Source organism: Acartia tonsa, chromosome 5, assembly GCF_053477335.1.
Source record: "Acartia tonsa isolate MP-2025a chromosome 5, ASM5347733v1, whole genome shotgun sequence".
Taxonomy (NCBI): domain Eukaryota; kingdom Metazoa; phylum Arthropoda; class Copepoda; order Calanoida; family Acartiidae; genus Acartia; species Acartia tonsa.
The window spans coordinates 6304370-6327061 of NC_137264.1; the positions used below are offsets into that span (position 1 = coordinate 6304370).

At 34.8% G+C, this 22692-nt stretch overlaps 2 protein-coding genes across 2 annotated transcripts; one reads left to right on the forward strand and one right to left on the reverse strand.

Moving 5' to 3' along the window:
• The first annotated feature begins 941 nt into the window (after positions 1-941).
• Positions 942-21875, forward strand: LOC145318631 (carbohydrate sulfotransferase 12-like). The gene is made up of 15 exons (XM_080160029.1): positions 942-1070; positions 1242-1298; positions 1936-2257; positions 2602-2642; positions 15179-15254; positions 15866-15953; positions 16091-16169; positions 16489-16542; positions 16793-16858; positions 17158-17244; positions 17648-17714; positions 19406-19477; positions 19848-19894; positions 20038-20097; positions 21662-21875. Exons 1-15 carry the CDS (start codon positions 1045-1047, stop codon positions 21732-21734), a joined length of 1215 nt encoding a protein of 404 aa, XP_080016155.1. The 5' UTR covers positions 942-1044; the 3' UTR covers positions 21735-21875.
• LOC145318610 (uncharacterized) lies at positions 5403-7310 on the reverse strand. Its single transcript, XM_080159999.1, has 5 exons — positions 7121-7310; positions 6825-6881; positions 6347-6387; positions 5872-6009; positions 5403-5493 (listed from the first exon to the last, which is right to left on the reverse strand). The coding sequence occupies exons 1-5, from the start codon at positions 7308-7310 to the stop codon at positions 5434-5436; spliced, it is 486 nt and encodes a 161-aa protein (XP_080016125.1). The 3' UTR covers positions 5403-5433.
• Positions 21876-22692: the final 817 nt, after the last annotated feature.

The window sequence follows — 22692 nt, forward strand, 5'->3', positions numbered from 1 at the left end:
AAATAAAAAAAATCATTTCTTCTTTATGAGAATTTATTTTAAACAAAAGAAATCAGTGAACTGGTTTTATAGTATATTATTATTAAGGGTAAAAATATTTTAACATTGTAATTACAGATTGATATAAACAAAAATCTAATAATTTTTTTTTAAATACTAACAATAAAAAAAGTAAAAAATATCATTTTCAGAATCCTTGTTTCTATTAGTGTCAGGTGTATTCAAGCACCAAGGAGCTCTGTATTCAAATGGAAAGGAAAGCAAATAAATATCATGTAACCATCTCAAGAATTATAACCAAAAAAAATAAATAGTCTAGAAAACATCCTAGGACCTATATTTAGTTGACACAAAATGAAGAACTCAATTGGTCAATTAGTTATTAAAATCTTAAGCTACAAAAAAACTACTACTTTTATCATCTAATGGTCATAAGTTTTAGAAAAACCAATCTTGTTTTATCTTATGTTTATTAAAGGAATTTTGATTACTTTTCACACGTTAGCAAGGTTTACACAAATAAAGGCACCTGTTGAAAATATTTGAAAAAAAAACACTTTATTTTTAGGTTTACAATTTCTTGTATGCAATGTATACAGTAACTACAGCCAATTAACAAAACTAGACACAATTAAAAAAGAAACTTTGTCACTCTACAGCAAGCTTGAAATGCAAGCCTTAAATCTATCATAATATCAAAACAATGCAGTATCTTTAATATTATCTGAGATATATGCATTATGTATCTATCTCAAGAAACTATAAAACATATCAATTTTATTGGGTAACCTTTTAACTCACATTAAGTTAAAAAACACAAAAAGTTTACAATATTCTAAAATATGACTAAAACTTTTTTTGATTCCCTATCCTCTTTCAACCAGAAAACATCTGTTATTTTGTCCACAATTGACCACCTTCATGTAATTGATTTGAACAAATATTCAAGTAAATCAATAAGAACACTTGAACAAAGTTATTCTTTTTAAAGCTAGAAGCACCACAGTTTACAATTATAGTGAGATATAAATTAAAATTGAAATAATGTTTTTAACTAGAAAAAAAATAATGTAAGTATATTCATAATATCAAAGAATTAAAATTTAGTATCTGCTTTTTGCTAGGTTGTTTCAATTGCAAATTTAAGGAAAGTTGTAGGTAGCCTTAAAGGCGAGGAAAGAAATAACTATAATAACTGAATAACTACATATATATCTAAGCATAGTGTTTGTTTTATTTAGAAATATCATTGGAGTTTCATGTGGCATAATATTTTTCACATTGTTCATTCATTCTCAGTAAGTTTTGCTTTATTTAACCCTTAAAAGTCGAGCCCTTTCCGCACCTTAATATTTGGTAACTGGTCCCGCCAGGATCTCAGGATCTATATATTAAAAAAATGCCAACGCTCAGTATAGATGTACATACAGAAAACTACACCCCCCCCCCCCCCCCAATTTTCAATGACCTTTTTTGTCTGATAGCCAATAGTGACCTAGTCCCAATTTGTCCAGCAGTTGGCGAAATTCATAGCTTCATCGTGTATTATAGGCTATTGGCTTTGCCAAAATTTCAATTATGTAAAGTTCCTCTACTATAAGTTAATCTTTGGTGTGTAATGCACTGTAATAAAAAAGACTGACGAATACATACTTGAAAAATCCATATTAAGATTGGAAAAAATAAAAACTGGATTTCACTTTTGGGGTTGGAGGTATTTTAATATCTTAGAAGCTTCGCCAAATGGAGTTGATAGGAGCATCCCAGTATTGATCATTTTTTTTTTCTTTTAAGGGGAACATTTTTTTGGATTGTGTCACAAATTTTATAAGCTTAAACATTAACCTTTTTTCCTTTTCATGATATATTTTTGATATATTTACTAAACAAAATTTCAAGAAAGAATATGAACTGTTGAATAAGGTTTTATTTTAGAGAGCAAGTTGAAATTGGAAACATTTCTATTCCAGAAGATCTTAGAATCCATGCTAGATCAATATTAGGATTCAAATCTAAATCTTCAGACAATAAAAATCCTGACAGTTATGGAAAGAAACCATCTGACATGGATAGTGCCTTCTCTCAGGGTGGAAACTCAGAAAGAAAGCTTACAGTAAATATTAAACCTAAGAAAGATCCTAAAATGGGTGATCTAGCTCCTATTAAACAGCTGCAGATAGAAAAGAAAAGGGAAGTTCTAGAAGTTAAGAAAGAAATTAAAAATTCCGATGAATGTACTACATTTTTGGAGGACCAGGTATTTCATTGTAATTATGAAGCAAAGTATCTCAGAAATGGCTTTTCACATCAACTCTTGGTTTTTCTTGTATAGTTTTAGCAATACTTTTTTATTGGTATTAACTATTTAAATATGAATTTCTCTGTTGTATCTTTGTAATATTTATCTATTTACTATTACTCTGACATAGAAATCTAACACCACTCATTTGCAAGCTTCATTACATTTGCAAAGACAAAACACTTGATGATAAATTAATCTTTCCGGAATAGAATCATATGACAAAACACTTTTACAAACAAAATTAATGAATTTTTAATTGTTCAGTTAAGATTTCATTGTAACCTCCATACACAATTTAGGTATGGAGGAAAAATAGAATAAAGAGCTTTTGTGAAGCAAGGTATTTATAACTTGAAAGTTTATGAAATAGTTTTTTTTCCACAGAGTTTAGTCATGTTTTTATTGCAAACCACTATTTATGTGTGTCCAAATATGCACTCCTTTCTTTAAATGCCCCAAATATGTAAAAAGTCATCAAAAAAACGTTAGCTGTTTGATATTTTAAAATGGAAATAATATTTTGTCCTGGTTTTGATTTTTAAAAAATTTTAAGTGAAAACTATGTATCTGTCATATATTTATGTTGTGATGTCATATATTTAAGTTTGCAGACATATGTTAGTGGTTACTCTTAATTACTCTTTAATTGCTCTCAGAAAGAATAAAGAGAAAATACATTTAAGTCAGTTGATATTGAGAGTCCTAACACAGAACATTATCTGGTTTGGGTTCGAGTCTTTATTAAGACCAATACAGCTATTTACAGACATCCTATTACTTTATATAGTTTGCATAGGCAGATATTCTACCCCTTCAAAGTGCACAGTTAATTAATACATTGTATTAATTAAACAGACAGTCATCCTGTTGTTTGGTGTCCTGATATACAGACAGACATCCTGCTACTTCAGAACTATCCAGCTTTGAATAATCAGTAGTTTTGACTTATTAACATATTTAATCATTTCTAAATATAGTATCAATATATAATCTTATTTACTCAAAAACTGCATTTAATCCAATATAATAAATACTTAAAAATCTGTTTGCATTTTGAATTGAACATTAAGTCTACTCTATCATTAACTTATGTAAGTCTGTCTATATCACATTTGGCGCAGTCTTATTGTGCTACGTGTTATTTAGACCTGCTGCTGAGTTAAGGGTGGGGGAAGTGGTGTTTAATTTGAAGTCAATCACTTTTTGAGATATTTTTTTATCTCGGATTTTTCACAGTTTTGTTTTAATTTTTATATTTCTAACTTGATTTATATTTCAGGTTTCTGTGGAATTTCATTCTTTAACTCTTTTGATCTAAATTTCACGGCGGATCTAGTTCCAGTGCTCGGATATGGCTGATGGAGAAAAAGGAGAGCGGGGTAAAACTGAAGGCAAGCGTGGACGGCCGCCTAAACGTCCTCGGGAGAATGACAGTCAGGATGATGATGGAACTCCCGAAAATTGGGAGGAGGAGGATGCTGCGGCTGAGGATGCTGGTGCAGGTGCCAATGCGAATGTGGAGTTGGCGTTGGGCGAGGTGGAGAATGACGTTGTGCCTGAAAGCATAAAAAAATATGTTAGGGCAATGTTGCAGGAGCATACGACTGTCAAAGGTCAGGTGGATAAGTTAACGGCGGCGAATAAACGGCTGGAGAATAAGGTGAAAGAGTTTAAGAACTCTGATGAGCATAAGAAGTTAGGTTATGATGTTGATTTGGCTACTATTAAGAAAAAGGTGGCGCAATTGCCAGTGGATGGGGATATTAGCGGTTTTTTGTATGAGACAAGTATGGGGGCTAGTGTATCTGCAGTCAAAGCGACGGGAGATGATTCGTTTAATACATCTTTCATTAATCGTTTGAGTGTGGAGGCTAAATTGGATTCTACAAATTTTGAGGCTAAAAGAGGGAAAAGTGCTCCTGGACATTTGAAGTTTTCGCAGATTGAGTTTTTAGGTCCTGTTGGGAATGGAAATTGGATGAATGTTCGTGAGAGTTGTCTGACCGAATATGAGAATCAATTGTTGGATATATTTCCTTTAATTGAGGAAAGGGCTGAAGTGCTTAAGGCCTATAAAAAGGTGGCCGGCGGTAGTGTAAGCCAACAGACTGTAGAGGAGCAGTTTAAGGAGTTTTGTCTTGTAAGAGGAGTCAAGTGGGATAGTGATTTCGTGCGGGATGCTCCATTTTGGGATGGAAACATTGATTTTGAGGATTATTTCTTATCCTTATGGAGGGTTGCTAGGTTCGCAAAGTTGGAGGATCCTATGCTTTTCAAGGACGTCCTGTACAATAGGATTTTTGAGTGCAAAGGGAAGAAGATGGGGAGGCTTATTACGCCGGAGGCTAATGCTTCCTTAAGTGCTTTAGGTTATTACCTGTTGATAAGAAGGTTGGTGATACCCTTTGCTGATACAGAGTCGGCTACCGAATTCTTTTACGCTCTGAAACAAAAGAGTGGTCAGAATGTGGATGTGTTTTTCAATGCTAAGTTGCGGCTGTTTAGGCTTATGCACCCTGGTCAAATTTCTAGACAATCTTGGCGTGATTTTTACAATAATGTGGCTAAGAATTTGCTGTTTTCTGATTTAGCTAGAGATATGGCTAATTTCATTGAATCTATGCATTACCTGGAAGATTACAGTGCTTTCTTGACTTATTTGATTCGCAGAGGTCAGCATTATATAAGCTGGGCTCGTTCTGGACATGTGTCACCTGAAAATGTAACGTCTTGTTATTCTCAGGCTATGGAAGGGTTGAGGCTAGAGGATTCTAGGGAGGTAAAAGCTAGGCCTGTAATCAGTGAAGTGCATGTATCTGATATGGAGGGCAGGACAGAGATTGACGATAATAATGCGTGGATTGAAGGGGATGATGATATTCCTTGGGATCAGGTTGAGAACGTGATTGGGGCTCTGAATTCGAAGGCTAAAACTATGATTTGTTGGTATTGTGGGAAAAAAGGTCATGTAGTGGCTAGTTGCTGGCAGAAGAGAGACGGCAAGCCGCCAGCTCCTGATTCTCGCATAGGAAAGACCAAAGCCAAGTTTTTCTCAGCCGGTAGCGAAAAAAAAGAGGGTCCTGGGGTGCCTAATAATAGGGTAATACCTGAGCAGTTTCTGAAGAAGACAGTCAATCAGGTGGGGCCTGTTGTGGATAGGTGGGGCAATCAGGTGGGGCCTGTTGTGGATTCTGAAAAGAGCAGAGATGAGAAACAGTATGAGGCTATGATTGCTGACATAGCCAGAAACAATTTTCAGCAGTATCCTATGTAATGGATATGATTGATTCGATGTATAGATCTCATTTTAGGATGAAATTTATAGATCGTTCTTTTATTCATATTCATTATATAGGCTATAGTACTGTAAATAGTTAATTTTGCTGTTGTGTATTCACATTATTGCTCTCAACTTTATAAAGTATTACTGTCTTGTTTATTCTTCAGTCAAGGTGTGATCGTGTTAATGAAAACATTATATATATATATTTATATATATATATATATCTACTATATATTATATTTTGATAGGTACCTATGCAAGGTTGAATACTTCGAGAGGTACTTACTTGTATAAGAAAAGGCTTGGAGTGTAGCTGTGTGATGCTGGTAGTCTGGGAGATGTACAGGATTTCATAAATTGAACAGTATGTTGGCGGCTGGTGACAGATGGGGGGCTGACTGCTGTGTAGTGGAATGATGTATATCTAAAATATATGGATATATTAATTAATTATAATGACTAGTGTTTTCAAGAGATTGTGACGTTTTTGAAGATAACGAAAATGCCTATTTGTGCGGATTTAGAATTTCTTGTGCCTGGGGCTGATATTCCGGTGAAGGAGTTAGGAATTATTGATACAGGAAATAATTTTAATTCTTTGATATCTAGAGAAATTCTTGATAAACATGGAATTGAATTTTGTCCTGCTAAATTATCAGCATATTCAGTAGATTTAAAGAAAGTTAATATTATTGGATATGTTGAGTTGAAATTTAGATTTGCTGGAACTCAAGCTGTGTTTACGGAGATATTTTATGTACCTGAGGTGACGAGTAGGTTGGTAAATCTTGGATCTGATTTCCTGAAAAAGAATAAAATTAATATTTGTTTGGATGAAGATAAGTTTGAATTTTGTGGGGAATCTGTTCCCATTAATTCCTGTTTACAGAAACAGGTGGTGGCGGAGATACAGAAAATTCCTATTTTGTCCGGACGAATGAATTCTGAAATTCCATCTAAACCTACCTTGCCAGGGATAAAGGAGGGGGGTGGGTTTGGAGAGTTATATTCAACGAAGTATAATGTGAAGTTGCTGGATAAAACTATTTTTTATCCTGGAGGATCTACCGCTGTGGTGCATGTGACTGGATTAAAGAATGATGGGCTTTGGTACGTGTCCCCTAATTCTTCTAAGATGACAAGTGGCAATGGGATTATGATTATTGAGGGGGTGTATCAGCCGCGGAAAGATGGGTCCTGTGTGGTTAATGTGGTTAATGCGTCAATAAAACCTATTACCTTGCTGAGAAATGTGAAGATGGGGCATTGTTTCATCATGGATAATCAAGATGTTACCTGTAATAAAACAATTAATGAATTGGATAAGCCAGAAAAGTTGTCGGGGCAAAAAATGCATGAACGGGTACAGTTTATTATTCAAAAATTGAAGTTAGATGAAAACCAGATGATTAAGGAAAATCCAGAATTGAAACCCAGGATTATTAAAATTTGTTTGGAAAATTTTGATATCTTTTCAATGAATGATTCGGATATTGGTGATTGTAGATTAATGACATATAATATAGAATTGTTACCTGGAGCTAAACCTGTGAAGGCCAGAAATATTCCTTTGAATCCAGAGTACGATGCTAAATTGAAGGAACAGTTAACCAAATGGCTGGATGCTGGCATTATTGAGGAGGGTTTCTCGGATTGGTCTAGTCCTATTTTTGCTGTGAAAAAGAAGGCTGCACCTGGAGCAGAGGCTAAGTTGAGGTTTGTCATCGATTTCCGCAACCTGAACAACGTGACTAAGCGGGTGGCGTGGCCGCTGCCACTGATCTCGGATAATCTGACGAAGCTGGGTTCTGGCAAGGTGTTCAGTACTCTTGATTTGACAGCTGCCTATCATTCGATGACTATGGATGAAGACTCTAAACCGTTGACAGCTTTTAGTGCAGCAAACAGGATGTATTTGTTTAACAGGTTGCCATTTGGGTTGTGTAATGCACCCAGCCTGTTCTGTGCTCTGATGGATAAGGTGCTGTCTATCCTGCCAGGTATGTATGGATTCTGTATCAGCTACTTGGACGATCTGATCGTGTTTTCATCAAGTCCAGAGGAACATGTAGAGCATCTGCAGGCACTGTTTCAAGTTCTTAGGCAGGTCAACCTGAAATTGAATTTAGATAAGTGTGATTTATTGACTAGAGAATGCCATTATTTGGGGCATATTATTAGTGCCGATGGATTGAAAATGAATCCTGCATATTTGGAACGGATTAAGGATTGGGGCAAGCCTAGAACAGGGAAGGAGTTGCAGAAATTTTTGGGATTTACTAATTATTACAGAGGATATTTTGCTGATTATGCCAAGAGGTCGTGCATGTTGGATAGTCACAGGAATGACACTATAATAAAGTGGACAGAAGAATTGAACAGAGTATGGACTGAATTTATGGAAATGTTCAAGACTGAAATGTGTAAAGGCTATCCTCAATGGGATAATCCTAATCTTTTTATCGTGGATGTAGATTATAGTTCTCAGTATTTTGCAGGGATTATTTCGCAAGAACAGGATGGTGTAGAGAGAGTGTTTGGTGTCTGTAGTAAAAAGTGTAATGCTGCAGAACAAAATTATCCTTCCTATAAAGGAGAATTAGGTGCATTAGTATATGCATTAAAGAATTTTTTACACTTTTGTAGGTTTCGTGAATTTTTGGTTCGGACAGACAGTATTTCACTAGTGCATTATAAACGTTGGGCTAAAGGATCAATAAACGGTGTCACCTATCGATGGATAACTTTCTTGCAAAGTTTTGACTTTACAGTTATCCATCGACAGGGGACTAAGCATGTGAATGTAGATTATTTGTCGAGAACTGAGTTAGATTGTAAGGACCATCGACTGAAGGATTGTCAGGAGTGTAGAGAGACAGATAATAAAATTTTGGATCCTTACCTGAATGATTCACCATTTCTGGATCAAATCTATTCTATTATGCAGGTACATTCTGCAGAGGATGAGGCGGATGTTGAGTTTGTCTGGCAAAGTAGTCTTCAGCAGGACGAGATCCTAAATGAAATAAGGTTATGGATATTGGAAAGGAGACAGTTGTCGTCTTATGAGAGGGCGGAGCTATCGGGCAGAAAAGAACTATTGTACAATCTTATTGGCCATATGTATGTGCTAGAGGGGGTTGTAATTTTCAGACAGCCTTTGGCCGAAGGGGGTTTTGTCGAGAGGCCTGTAGTGCCTCTTTCTTTATACAATGATATATTTGATTCAGCTCATGGTGGATATGGTTCTGGACATAGAGGTGTGCAGGAGACAATACGTAAGATAAATGAGAGATTTTTTATGCCTGGCGTGAACAAGTTTGTGGAATCGAGAATACGAAGTTGTATTACATGTTTGAAAAAGGCTGGAAGTAATCCTAAACATGTTTCACCTATAACTCATTCTGTTCAAAGTAGTGAAGTTTTTGCTAATATGTCAGTAGATCTAGTTGGACCTTGGACTCCATGTTATCATCAGGGACAGACGGTTAAATTTGTTTTAATCATGGTTTGTCTATTTTCTAGATATGTTTTTACATGTCCGTTGGTTGATGCTAAAACTGAAACAACTGTAAAGGCTATATTGGAAAATTTTGTACCTACCTATGGTTTATTTAGAGCTTTGAGATCGGATAGGGGTACAAATTTTACAAGCAGTGTGTTTAAAGGCGTGATGAAAGGATTGGGGGTGGATACTGTCCTAATTCCCCCCAGGAATCCAAATTCGAATCCTGTAGAGAGGCAAAATCAAAGTTTGTATGCTGCTTTGAAAGTAGATGAAAACCATGGAACAAAAGACTGGGCTAAAAAATTACCTTTGGCTACGTTGGTGATTAACTGCTCCAAGAGTACTAGAACTGGATATTCTCCATTTTTTCTAGTTTTTGGTCGGCAGCCACGTATTCCCCTCGATTTTCTATCACCAGTCCCGTCTGTTGAATCTTCATCCTCGCGGTCGTATTTGGAATTTCTGAAAAATATGGAGGATGTAATTAAGAGGATTTCTACAAAATCCAAGTTATATTTAGAGGTTCAAAATAAACACAGAATACAGAGGGAAGCATTAAGAGTGACAGATGTTTGTTATGCTTTCTTTAATATTGTAAAAACTGACGTGTCCAAGAAATTACAGTCTTTCTATGGAGGGCCTTTTATTGTAGTTAAGAAATTTTCGGATGCATTGTATGAGTTGGCACCTTTTGGGAATAATCCCATCAAGAAAAATCAGGTTGTGGCTAGGGATAAAATTCGAAAAATTCATGCTCGAACGGAAGTTTTAGGGGAGGAGGTTAATTTTAACGTTTTTCCTTTACCTGAAATTTGTCCGTCCGATGAGATATTTTTGGAGGTTGACAATATGCCTGTAGAGAGAGAAACTGTAGAGGAGAGAGAGAGTGAAGATGTTGTGTATTTGTCATCTGAAAATGATGGTTTTGAGTTGGCAGAGGAAAGACAGAGTGACGGGATTCAGGAGAAGGAGAGTGAGGTTGAGGTTGATAATGACAGAGTTTCAGGAGATGGAAATAGAGAAATTATACCTGTAGGTGAAGGAGTAGAGGTGGGAGTGACAGATGAATCTGTGGTGCCTGCTCCTGTAGTTGAGGGTAATTTTGACGAGGTTGAGCTTCCATCAGAACAGTCGTTTGTGACTACGGCGCCGCCGCAATCTTCACCTGAAAGATTAGTTACAATTAAGAAAAGTGGATCACGGGTGGCGAAATATTTATGGGACACTGGGAGGAGGTTAAGATCTCAGGTAGGGGGTCCTGTGGTACATGTTCAGATAGGAAATCGAGGACGGAGAAAGTAGGGAAAGGAGAGCTGATAATAATTATTTTAGAAAAATTATAAATTATATAAATACATATAAATATTTAAAAAAAAATATATTATAATAAGAGTTCATGAATTGTTATTTGATTATTTTAATAACAAATATGTGCTGACAAAGCTAGTAGGTAGAAAGTTGTCCTGCAATGAAAGGCTAAATCAGTTGATATTTGCGGGTGCATTGGTGAACAGTTATCAGCTAATAATGTCTGGTCATAATAATAAATTCAAATCAGGTAAATATTTTTTAATTTGGGGATTGTGTTTGATACCCTGTGGGGCTGATATGATACCTGTGCTAGTAAAGGAGTGTGTTGGCGACGGTCCTGAGTTGAGGGCTTCAGAATGTACAGTATTTGGTCAGCATGAGTTTAATGGAACAATCAGCGGTCATCTGTTAAAAAAAGTAGGAGTGAGATTTTTGCCCGCGGTACAATGTCACGTCGACAGAACGGTTCACACCTGGTATTGCGGCAAATATAGCCACCTACATTTAGGGGCACCAGCTGTTGTTAGTAGTGATGAGTTAATTTCTAGTGAAGATTGTAAAAGGATGGAGGAACAGAGGGTGTTAGACATAGATGGACGACGGTTGCCTGTAGCGTTTTATGACCGGTCACTGACTTATTTCATAAATGGTACCATCCTGTATGATGATATGATGACGTATGGGATTGACCCTCAGTGCAGAGGGGATGGTATTTATTTAAATAATACCTTTGTGCCTAATACTTTTCAAGAAGTTCAGATTACAAGTTATTTGAAAAATATACAAATTTCAATGTTACCTGATAACAGTTGTTTTCTTGAGGATCAATTCATTGGTGCACATTGTCTGGAGTCTGATCTGCGGCTTGGGCTTGATCGAGTGATAGTTCACAATAAATCACAGGAAGATAGACGTTATTTTAGTTATTTTCGGACTGTTGAAATTGTAAATTTAACTTTGTTTACATTTTCTAATATGGCGGATGATGCTAATAATCAGGGTGGCCAAAGTTGGTTGGTGATTTCTCCACAGTTTTCGTTGGGATTGAAACTGGGGAAAAAAGTGGAGTTTTCTGACTTTCTGACTGACTTGCATTACTTTCATACCAATGTTCCTGATGTATTTTTGTGGATTACAACTGCTAAAAAGAATTTTTTTCCTTGGATGCGGAAAAAGGAGGAGGATGGTGCTTTATTATTACAGTTAACCTCTTCATATCAGCAGGTGGAAAGGATTTTGCAGGCAGAACAGGGGTGTTGGGAGAATAATTTGTTTCATTCCAACATCAAACAAGTCGGAAATTTGTTGGTACAACATCTAGGGGAGATGGAGCTTGTGTCTGTATGTAAAAAAAGATGGTTAAATGTGACTATAGGAGCAAATTTGCCGTGTTATCTTGGTCATTTTTCTTTGTTTATGGATAATAGAATTGTTGCTGTAGAACCATTCACAAGATTAGTTAAAAATGTTTCCTTGTTGATGGTTGTCGAGTGTAGGAAAAATCCAGTATTTGTGAGAGTTAAACCTGGATTATATCTAGGTAACAAGGGGGCAGGAATGCAGCTGGTTCAGACTAAACGGCTGGAGGATAGTTGGTTGAAGGTACCATTGAATTTTGAGCATCTGCTGGATAAGGGAGAGAAAGGACAGGTGTTGGAGTCTGTGGAAGAGGCTAAACTTTCGGAATTGGCTGCTAATTCAAATGCGTTTGTTGTAGAGGTGACAGAAGATTGGTTTGTACATTTGTATAATTCCTCAATTGATTGGTTGACTGATAGTTGGCAGCATTTTGTTATGGCTGTGATGGGTGCTGCTGGGGTGGTTATTGGATTGCTGTGTGTTGGTTGTTTAGGCAGACTGTGTAACTGCGTTAAATTTTCGCGTTATCGGGAAAACAGTAATTAAAATTTGGCATCCCTGATAAATATAATTTATATAAAAGTATTTCGTTTTGAATGTCGTCTTATATATGAAAAATGTTAAAATATTAAAATATTAATATGTTAATATTTAATTATTGATTATTATCAGGAAATGGAGACGGAAACGAAAGGCGGTATCAGCGGGCGTCTGGTCGGCGGGAGGAGCATGAACCGTCTGTTGAGATGTTGGATGCTGGTAGATCTAATCGGCGGCATGTTGTGTATAGAAGAGATGATAGGAGGCAGTATGATGTAGAATCGCCCAGGTATGAGCCTGGATATGATGATGAGGACAATGTTGGCAACGTGAGTCTTGAAGTTGAGCTTGATTCCAGGGATCGTCTGCCTAGTGAACAGAGTGGTTCAGAGGTAGACAGTTGGATTGAGCCTCCATCGGACAAGTCTGGAAAGGTGGCAGATACTGGTTCTGGTGAGGGACGGCGCAGGTATGGTAAGTCTGTGCCAAATCAGGCTGCTGGGTCGGTCAGGACTAAGGGAGCCAGCAAGGCTTATGATGATGCTGGGGAAGGTACTTCCAGAAGGGGAGCCAGCAAGGCTTATAATGATGCTGGGGAAGGTACTTCCAGAAGGGGCGTGGTCAAGCGGCCTGCTGGGGCAGATTCTCTTGGGCCTAAACAAAAGAGGGAGTTACCAGATTTACGTGCTGAGGTTGAGAGAAATAAGGCTGAACGCAAGAATGACAGACAGGGCTTAGCGCCGCTCAGTGATGAAGATATAGGTAGAATCAGTAATTCTGTTGCTGTGACTCTAAAGCCTATGATTGAGGAAAAAATTCGTGAAGCTGTAAGAGAATCAGTCAAAAGTTTGAACACTGCACAGAAACTTTGGCAGACGGACAGTCATAATCGGGTTAAAGATATGCTGGCCTCGCATAAGAGGGATCTAATGGACTGTATAAGGAAGGTCGATACGGAGATGCAGAAAATGGTGGCTACTACTGCACAGCAAAAGGCTTCTTATATGGTACAGAGTGTACAGACAGCAATGACTGATAATTGGGAAAGTAGTTCAACCAAGTTGGGACAGCAGGTGGGCCAACAGGTGGAAAGTGTTTTGGCAGGACAGGGAACTAAGGTTCAAGAGGCTATTTCTGAGATGGCCAAAAAAGAGGCTGAAGTGCAACGGCACCTGTCTAATATTTTTAGTGAGCTTAGCGAGATCCGGCGCAGGATAAACAATGACTTACCGGCGGCGGCATATTGGCAGTTGCAACAGGCTGGAACTTCTGGTGGTGCTGAGGCTAACAACGGGGTGATGTTGGTTTCGGGAGGTGTTCAGGTCACTGGTGGTGTTGATATGGAGGTGGCAATGCCGGCAGATGGACCAGCGGTTGCTGCAGAGGTGGCTGTTGCGAATGATACCGCCTCAGCGGTAAATGATGCTGTGATGGTTGCTGTAGAAGGGCCCGTAACTGCTGCAGCGGGTAATACTGTCATGGCGGCAACAGTGGATGTCTCGGCTGAGGTTGGTGGAGGGGCGCTGAACACTCCTCCTCCAGTGGGTGAAGGAGAGGAAGGACTTGAGGCCGGGGTTAATTTCGATGTAGGTTCACCCAGTGAAGACATTGATCCCAGCTTATTAGATCAGCCTGATGGATGGTGAAACCATGCTTAGCTGGATGGTTTCAGAAGGGGGTAAATGTCATATATTTATGTTGTGATGTCATATATTTAAGTTTGCAGACATATGTTAGTAGTTACTCTTAATTACTCTTTAATTGCTCTCAGAAAGAATAAAGAGAAAATACATTTAAGTCAGTTGATATTGAGAGTCCTAACACAGAACATTATCTGGTTTGGGTTCGAGTCTTTATTAAGACCAATACAGCTATTTACAGACATCCTATTACTTTATATAGTTTGCATAGGCAGATATTCTACCCCTTCAAAGTGCACAGTTAATTAATACATTGTATTAATTAAACAGACAGTCATCCTGTTGTTTGGTGTCCTGATATACAGACAGACATCCTGCTACTTCAGAACTATCCAGCTTTGAATAATCAGTAGTTTTGACTTATTAACATATTTAATCATTTCTAAATATAGTATCAATATATAATCTTATTTACTCAAAAACTGCATTTAATCCAATATAATAAATACTTAAAAATCTGTTTGCATTTTGAATTGAACATTAAGTCTACTCTATCATTAACTTATGTAAGTCTGTCTATATCACATATCCTTGGCAAATAAATTCACATGAAAATAATTTTGACAAAGAGGGAGGTCATTTTCTAGTAAATCCCGTAAAGGTGTGTGTTATAAGGCCTAAAAATAGTAGTAGAACGATAAGGTGCTCTATATATTTGTATTCCCTATTGAATAGAACAATAGGGAAGAAATTTTTTTTTTTTTTTTTTGATAACCGTACCTGGAATATCTTTAAAAAATAAGAAATTTCTATCAAACGCTTTGTTTGGCTCAAACTGGCAAAAATAAAAAATAAAATAATTATAATAAATCAACCTGTAAAGAATGGCTTTCTCCTTTGTTTAATGGTATAGATTGTTCTTAACCTTTACCTTGTACCTATAGAAAACATTATTATTATAATTATATTTTTTTTAATTTTTGTCAGTTTGAGCCAAACAAAGCGTTTGATAGAAATTTCGTATTTTTTAAAGATATTCCAGGTACGGTTATAAAAAAAAAAAAAAAAAAATTACCTATTGTTCTATTCAATAGGGAATACAAATATATAGAGCACCTTATTGTTCTACTACTATTTTTAGGCCTTATAACACACACCTTTACGGGATTTACTAGAAAATGACCTCCCTCTTTCTTGGAAGTTGAAGCAATTATGTTGATAAATATTTGTTTAAGGCCAGAATATAATGCTACAAAATCTTCCATATTGTACCTGGAAAAAGAAAATCTGGCGTATTGTAAACATGCAAAGGTTAGATTTTAATATTAGATTTTACATCATAGTTAGATTAAATATAGATCAGATCATGATATTTGTGGTTTACTAACATACTTAACTATTCTTAGACATTTAAGATATTTTTAGGTTTAAATTTTTTTTTAAATCCTTGGGTAATACAGCTATACACTAATATAGGTTGACATATGAGTAACAAAGACCTGCCAAACTTAATTATTATGTTATTTTGAGAAAGGCACACTAGAATATCTTATAATTCAGATTTTTCTAATGTACAATAACCAGCATTTGACTTTGTATGTTTTATAAGACAATGCAGGGCTTAGTAATCTTAGCTGTAGGAACAGCCGCAACTATACAACTAAAGAAGCAAATTTCAATCCAGCTGCAGTCTTGTAGCTTAAGACAAGGCCTACCTCTAATACTAGAACGTCTAAAGGAAGGGAAGGGGGCTAACGGTGTGCTTTTGAAAATTCAATAGAACCCCCCCCCCTCCCCCCCCCCCAAAAAATGCTTTTAAGATATTTATCTTACCAACCCCCCCAAAAAAGCTTAGAAGTCCTTGCCCTGAGACTATGTTTTTGGAAAGGAGACACCTGGATGATAACTTGTTAATTTTCTAGGTCGCATCTACTACTTTGTCATCTGAAATTGTTCAGCTTCTAGGCCTTATGAAACCTTCTTACAGTATTGGACATAAAGGTCATAAAGGTAAGAATAAATAGTGTAATTATCTAGTATTTAGGTATGTGTTTAATTCTTAGTCTACAAACAGACAATAAACATTAAAGCCAATTTCTGAATTTTATAAACTTTTTGAGAGAAAATAATTCTTATTTGTATTTAAGCTTTATTTAACTTAAAGCAGAATAAGATAGCTCCAATGTTGCGCAGAAAAACTCAAAGGAAGGATTGGACATTTAAAAGGTATCAAATTATAAATAACTTTTAAAAAATTAAGCAGTAGCATAATACCCGGCAGTTTTTTTGCCTTTTACTTCAAAAATGAAATTCTAATTCAATGGCTGCAACAAATATTGACCCTATGTATTTATTATCTTTTTTTTTCTTTACACTAGTGGCTTTTCCGCTAACATATATGTGTTTCACTATTGCTATTCATTTATTAGATTCCCCTGTTATACAGATCCCTTAGCAATAGTTTGACAAATAACTTTTCTTCTAGTGTTGATATGCTTTCAAAATAGAAATTATTGTTAAATTTATATAATTATATATTTTTTAGAGATTTAGTAAAGAATTCAATGTCTTTCAGTGTGGTACGACATCCAATGGCAAGGTATTGGTCATCATATTTACCTTCACAACACGTATTTAAAAAAATGGACATGTAATTTATTTAAGTTTAAAATTTTTCAACTACATATAGTAAGTAAATTGGTATAAAAAGACATCACAATAAAAACAAAAGTAAAACTGACTTATTAGAATTCAAATTTATCTTTTATAAGGCATGTAGTCATTCATCATCAAAAATGTAATAACCAAAAACTTTTTTACCCACATTTTCATTAAAAAATTTATTTCAGAGTTGTTTCTTTGTTTAAAAACAAAATATTGAAAAGGAGGCTGGACAGCAATTCATTTTATGAAAGGTGAAAATTATTCTAACAGTATTTAGTCAATAAACTACTTGCTTATTTCATTGAAATTTGTCTTTTGAAAATATTTCACTTTTGACTCAAATAGTTTTATCTCTTATACCAAAGAATTACTTAATTATTGCATAGCTAATTATAGTGTAATAGTGTGTTCACTGTAATAATGTTGAAGCCCAATCACTAGTTTTGATTCAAAAAGGGCAAAATATGAGGAAAAATAAGAAAATCTTTCCTGGTAATAATTAATGTTAAAAAGGTTTATATTTAAAAATTCTCAATGTGAAATTTTCTAGTCGAATGGAAATTCTGAAGAGATATGGAAAGTTATCATTTACTTCCATGGTTAAATTTGTCATTGATGAATTAAAAGAAAAATGCAGGTAATTTTCAAATTTTTAATGGTGATAAGTGCTGGTGATAAGTAGATGCAGACAACAGCATTAACATTATTATCACAGTCAGCAGATGCTCATATTTCACTCAGAGAGTAATTAATAACGTTTTATTATTCGTTGGCTTAACAACTTTGGGGACTTTAATAGAATTTTGATTCAAAAAGTTGAGAGTCCAAACGTTTCAACCACTAATTTTAATCTACAAGAGAGGGAATATTGAGTATTATCATAGGTGTTGTATATAAATTTATAGGCCATCGTCTTATCCCTTTAGATCCCTGTATTTCACCAAAGATAAACATCAGAAAACTTTGTATGGTTAGATGTCAGAAAAAGATAAATATCAGTGTTAAATGCTTGTATTAAGTCTACAAATAAAATATTTCAGTGATGTAGGTTGCAAAGGAGTAAATGGTCATTTTTTCCCCCAATACATGCATTGTGACTATTGTAGGGTGAGTATTTATTTGGCACTTTTATTGATTTTCACGATATTGAAAAGCATAGCTACTTTTGAAGAATTTGTGACCTTCTGTCTATAAATCAGTAATTCTGCGATGCTTTGTGAACACTTGTTCTGTCTATTAATCTCTTAGTGAAGCCCTTGTGTCTCTATCTGTAACAGGAGCCGAGATAATTTAGCCCCCCCCCCGGGCCCCCCCCCCCCCCCCGACGAAGCCCATTTTGTTCCGAATTTGTATCACTTTTGAAAAGTGCGACTCCAGTTACGTCATATTTTTCTTTCCCGAAAAAGGGAAGGGGGGAAGAAAAAAGAGATGAGAGAAAAGGGGGTTTTCCCCATCTCTTTTGAAGAGATTTTCTTCCTCCCTTCCCTTTTTCGGGAAAGAAAAATATGACGTAACTGGAGTCGCACTTTACAAAAGTGATACAAATTCGGAACAAAATGGGCTTCATCCCCCCCCCCCCCCATATATTAAGGCCGGAATTGGGGCCCGATCTATAAGGGTTAAAAATTCGGACAGTCTTAGGCATTCAAAGATAATCCTATTATATAGAGTAGTAAGATTTTTTTATCTGTGGCGAAGGATCTCGCTGACCACCTAGGTGATATGGTTCTCCTTTACAGTGAAGCCTATTATAGGTCCAGGGAAGGGTTTTTTAAACTATTTTTGGAGAAAAAATTAAAATTGATGCCCATTTTTATATTCCAAAGAATTGAGAATCAACTTTTTACTTGTCTATAATACAAAGTAGAACGATGTCTGTCTGTTTGTTTGTCTGTCTGTCTGTTTGTAGCGAAGGATCTCGCTAACCACTGAACCGATCGGGTTCTCCTTAACAGGGTAGATTCTCATATGTCCCTGGGAGGTTTATAACTATTTTGGGGGAGGGTACCACCACCCTCCCTAGAGAAATTAAATTTTTTTTAAATTTCTCAATTTTAGAAAGAGAGTTCAACGAAAAACAAACATCAAACGTAAATTTTTTTTACTTTTTCTTTTAAAATCTAAAATAAGAAATTGAATTATTAACTTCGACTCTCTCCTCCTCAAGTGCCCCTAGAGGCCTCTAGGGGCGTAGCCGCTAGTATATTATAAAACACTTGCCATCATTAAATAATTATTAACATTATTTCTATAATTAAAGGTACCTATTCCTAAAGTAGCAATATCATGCTTATTCAGTTCTGACACCTACAAGTTATAATGTTCGTTTGTCCTCCTATTAAGAGCTTCACTTTTGTGGATGTTGTCATCCTTTTTATAATAGATTTATCGGTCATTTTTACCAGACAAGTGTTTTTATACATAATAAGAAAAAGAATGATTGATTAGTGATAGATTAATTAGGCAAACGAAATATAAAATTCCTAGGCTTTCAGAAAATTGTATAAAAACATTTTGTAATAATCATTAGCAATCAATAAAATCTATAAATCTGTTTAAATTGTTTAAAAATCTAACTTAATTAGAATAACATAGATAGAAAAAATCAAGTTGGAATAGTAAAAGTGATAAAAGCGTTGTCATGATATAGTTGTCTCCATACTTCTGTCTGTTTGTCTCTACTTTTGTCTGGATATCTGTCCTACTGTCAGTTATGTCTGTCTTGCATGATTTTTATCAAGGGGTTACTTTTGTTCAATTAATTTCTGTAAACCTAAACCTAATTTACTATGTTTCAGATGCCTTACAAGTATATTTTAAAATTAGAAACATTTGATCGAGATCTTCTATGTATGGGCAAAATTGAAAAGGTATGGTTAATGGTTATTTTGTTAACAATATGATAGTTAAGTTCTATCCTTAAATAAGTTTAAATAATGATCAGGTTAGGTTAGGTAAAGTTAAGGCATTAAGAAAGATCGGCATGGGTTATACAGATTTGCATCAGAGGGATGTAAAACTATTAAAGGTTCAGAAAAGGGGAAGGCAGGATTCTTAATTTCAATTTTACGGGTGAAGAGGATGTTTAACCTCATTCAGACTGACACTAGAACATGTCCTTCAAGCAAAAATTTGATGAAAAGCTCTATTTACTTCTTGAATGGCCAAATATTTTTTTTTAAAGATAAAATATCCCTTTTAATTTACATTTTCATTTGCATTGAATTTTTTTCCTTTCAGATAGATTTCAAAGGAATTCAGGAGAATCCAACTCAACATAAATCAAAGTAAGTTTTCTTTACAGTAATTTTTTTAAATCAAGGACAACAACCATAATTAGCAAACATTTAAATGAAGATTTTGAATTGTAAATTTGCTTAGCTGGTATCAATTTAACGTTTAATAATTTTTGTACATTATTTTGTTTTAGATTGAGTACATCTGATTTGATAAATAGACTGCCCAAACCCGTCTATGAAGATTTAGTCAGGTACAACCACTTTCTTATTGTCTTGGAGCAAGATGATATAAGATAGCAACTTTTTTGGAAGCAGTTAAGCTTATTCTACTTATAAGAAGCACCTTTACAAAAAATGTAAAAGAATCCATGAAAAAATGTTAAACGTATTGAATCATTTTAAAAAAATCATAAAATTTATTAATTCAAAAAACAGATGTTTTAAATTATAATAAATTTATTTTCAATTTAATGACTTGCTAACAAATCTAGATTATTTATTGCTATAAAACGTAAAAACAGATGTTAATAAGAAAACTAAAATAGGTCGTTAAGTTCTATTTGAGAATATTTCATACAATATTAATATTTATATCATTTAATAATATAAAGAAGTTATATTGTCCATATAGTATACTAGAGTTGGCTCGATATAACTATCTCCCTATTGGCCAGTTTTCTATATGCATATATATTTCTCAATAAATCTATTTTCCTCACCCGGCATTACTATTTAAACGGAAGTAAATATTTAATAATTTAAATGATCTTAAAAAGATCTTTTAAATTATATTTTTTTCTTTACATTACCATCACCAAAGGGTTTATTATATGATTACAATTTTAGTTCAATATTTGAACACACAAAGTGTCGCCACAATCGAATTCTTTTAAAACAGAGTTTTCTTAGATTTATTATATCATAAATTTAAATTTTCTTTTTTATGATTAGAAATTAAATACTTCATTATAATGTAAATAGCAACATGAAATGAAAAAAATGAATTTGTTTTTAATAAAGTAAAATAATGGGTCTTATCGTTCTGGGCAATGAGAGTTTATTATGGATTATTGGAGCACTATGAGTTTTCAACGAATAGTCCTTGGAAAACTTGAGCTCGTTTATAGACATTTATTTCCTATATAGATCTGACATGGATCTTGAAGCAATTAAGCAGTCCGTTTTGTACAGGTTAAAAATTGGAAGATTTCATTAATTAAAAGTTATCGCAAATATACTTAATAAATATGATATTTACTTTAAATATATTCATGTAAAAAAATATAGGGCATTATCAAATTTTACTGGCTATTAACTATTTTACCCTTGAGTATTTGCACAATCTCTGTGTGACAATCCTAAATGTGCATGGTACTAGAATAGGTTAGAGCATCGCTACAACGCTTATCATTAACCTCACGCGGCTGACATGGCATCAGTATGATATTATGATATATTGTTAATGCCCTGAATTCTGACGCCGTTTGGTCCGTGTTGCGGTGAAAAGCAGACGTGGTTAAACTGCTATTTACGCTATATATGCGTCATTTGTATACTTTTACATTTACTTTAATATTTAAGTATTAAGTTAGTTTATTAACAGTACTAGTTGCTACGCCCATAGAATCTAATTCTAGGGCCCCTGTATTTTAAGGGGCTAAAAATATCCCAAATCTTAAAGCCATTTTAGGAGCATACCTAAAATAGAAAATCCAATCGGTTTAGAAGTTATTGAGATCTTAAGCTTCAGACAAAAAAAAACCCTTACTGCTTTACATAAAAGTATGAAATATTAACAAAAAAATTCTTTTTTAGAGTGCTGACACCTGATCTGGAAATGTTTGGCTACTATCCTGAAACTTTTAGAGAGTTGGATCGGTCAGAATAATGATCTGACCGATTCATTGTATATTTTTGTTTTTTACTGAAATTTCTTATTTCATATTAGGTCAAAATAGATATATTTAAACAAGGATGACAACATCCATAAAAGCGAAGGACAAACGGTAGGACAAACGGACATTAACACTTGTATAGTGTATGAACTGAAAAATCAGAATATAAAAGAAATATCAAAAGAGTCGAAGCAAAATTTAAGTAAATTTGTTGGAAAACTGCTTGATACAGGATAATGTTTTTGGACATACTTACAGTTTTAGGACTTGATTATAGAGTTGCTTCGCTTATACTATTTTTCTTTGTTGTCCCAGGAATCAATATACCAAAAATCAGATCAAACGGATAATTAGATCACATAAAAATTTGTTGTTAAAAAAGTAGAAAAATCAACATGTTTAAAATGGACGTACGGACATTCTGGTCATGATTATAGAGTTGCTACGGTTTCTAATTCGTACCTAACTACTACAGGAATCATCATGCAAAATTTGAAATCGATAGGACAATTCTAACATGCCTAAATTCACGAATAAAAGCTATCTATCTCGTACGGACCGACCCTAATTATAGAAAAGCCTCGCTTTTAAAAAGAGTTGTTACGTAACTAGAAATAGAACTTATATTTGTAAATTAAATTTTCTTCTATTAAATTATTTTACATTTTTGATATTCAAATTTAAAATTATTATTGTATAAACTGGACTCTTAATTAAAGTTGTATTATAGAATTCTTATTTTAACCCTTAACGGTCGGGGGGGGGGGCGTTGAACGCCCCCCCATCCGGTTTTTTCTATCTCATTTTCTGTGTGTAAAAGATGAAGAGCCCAAACTGCTTGACTTTTTAAGTATGGGTATGACACATAACTGAGAGTTGGAATTTTTTGAATATCTCCATCCTGGCGGGCACAGGATGCCAGCAAACCTGGCAGGGTCATCCAGGTAAAGA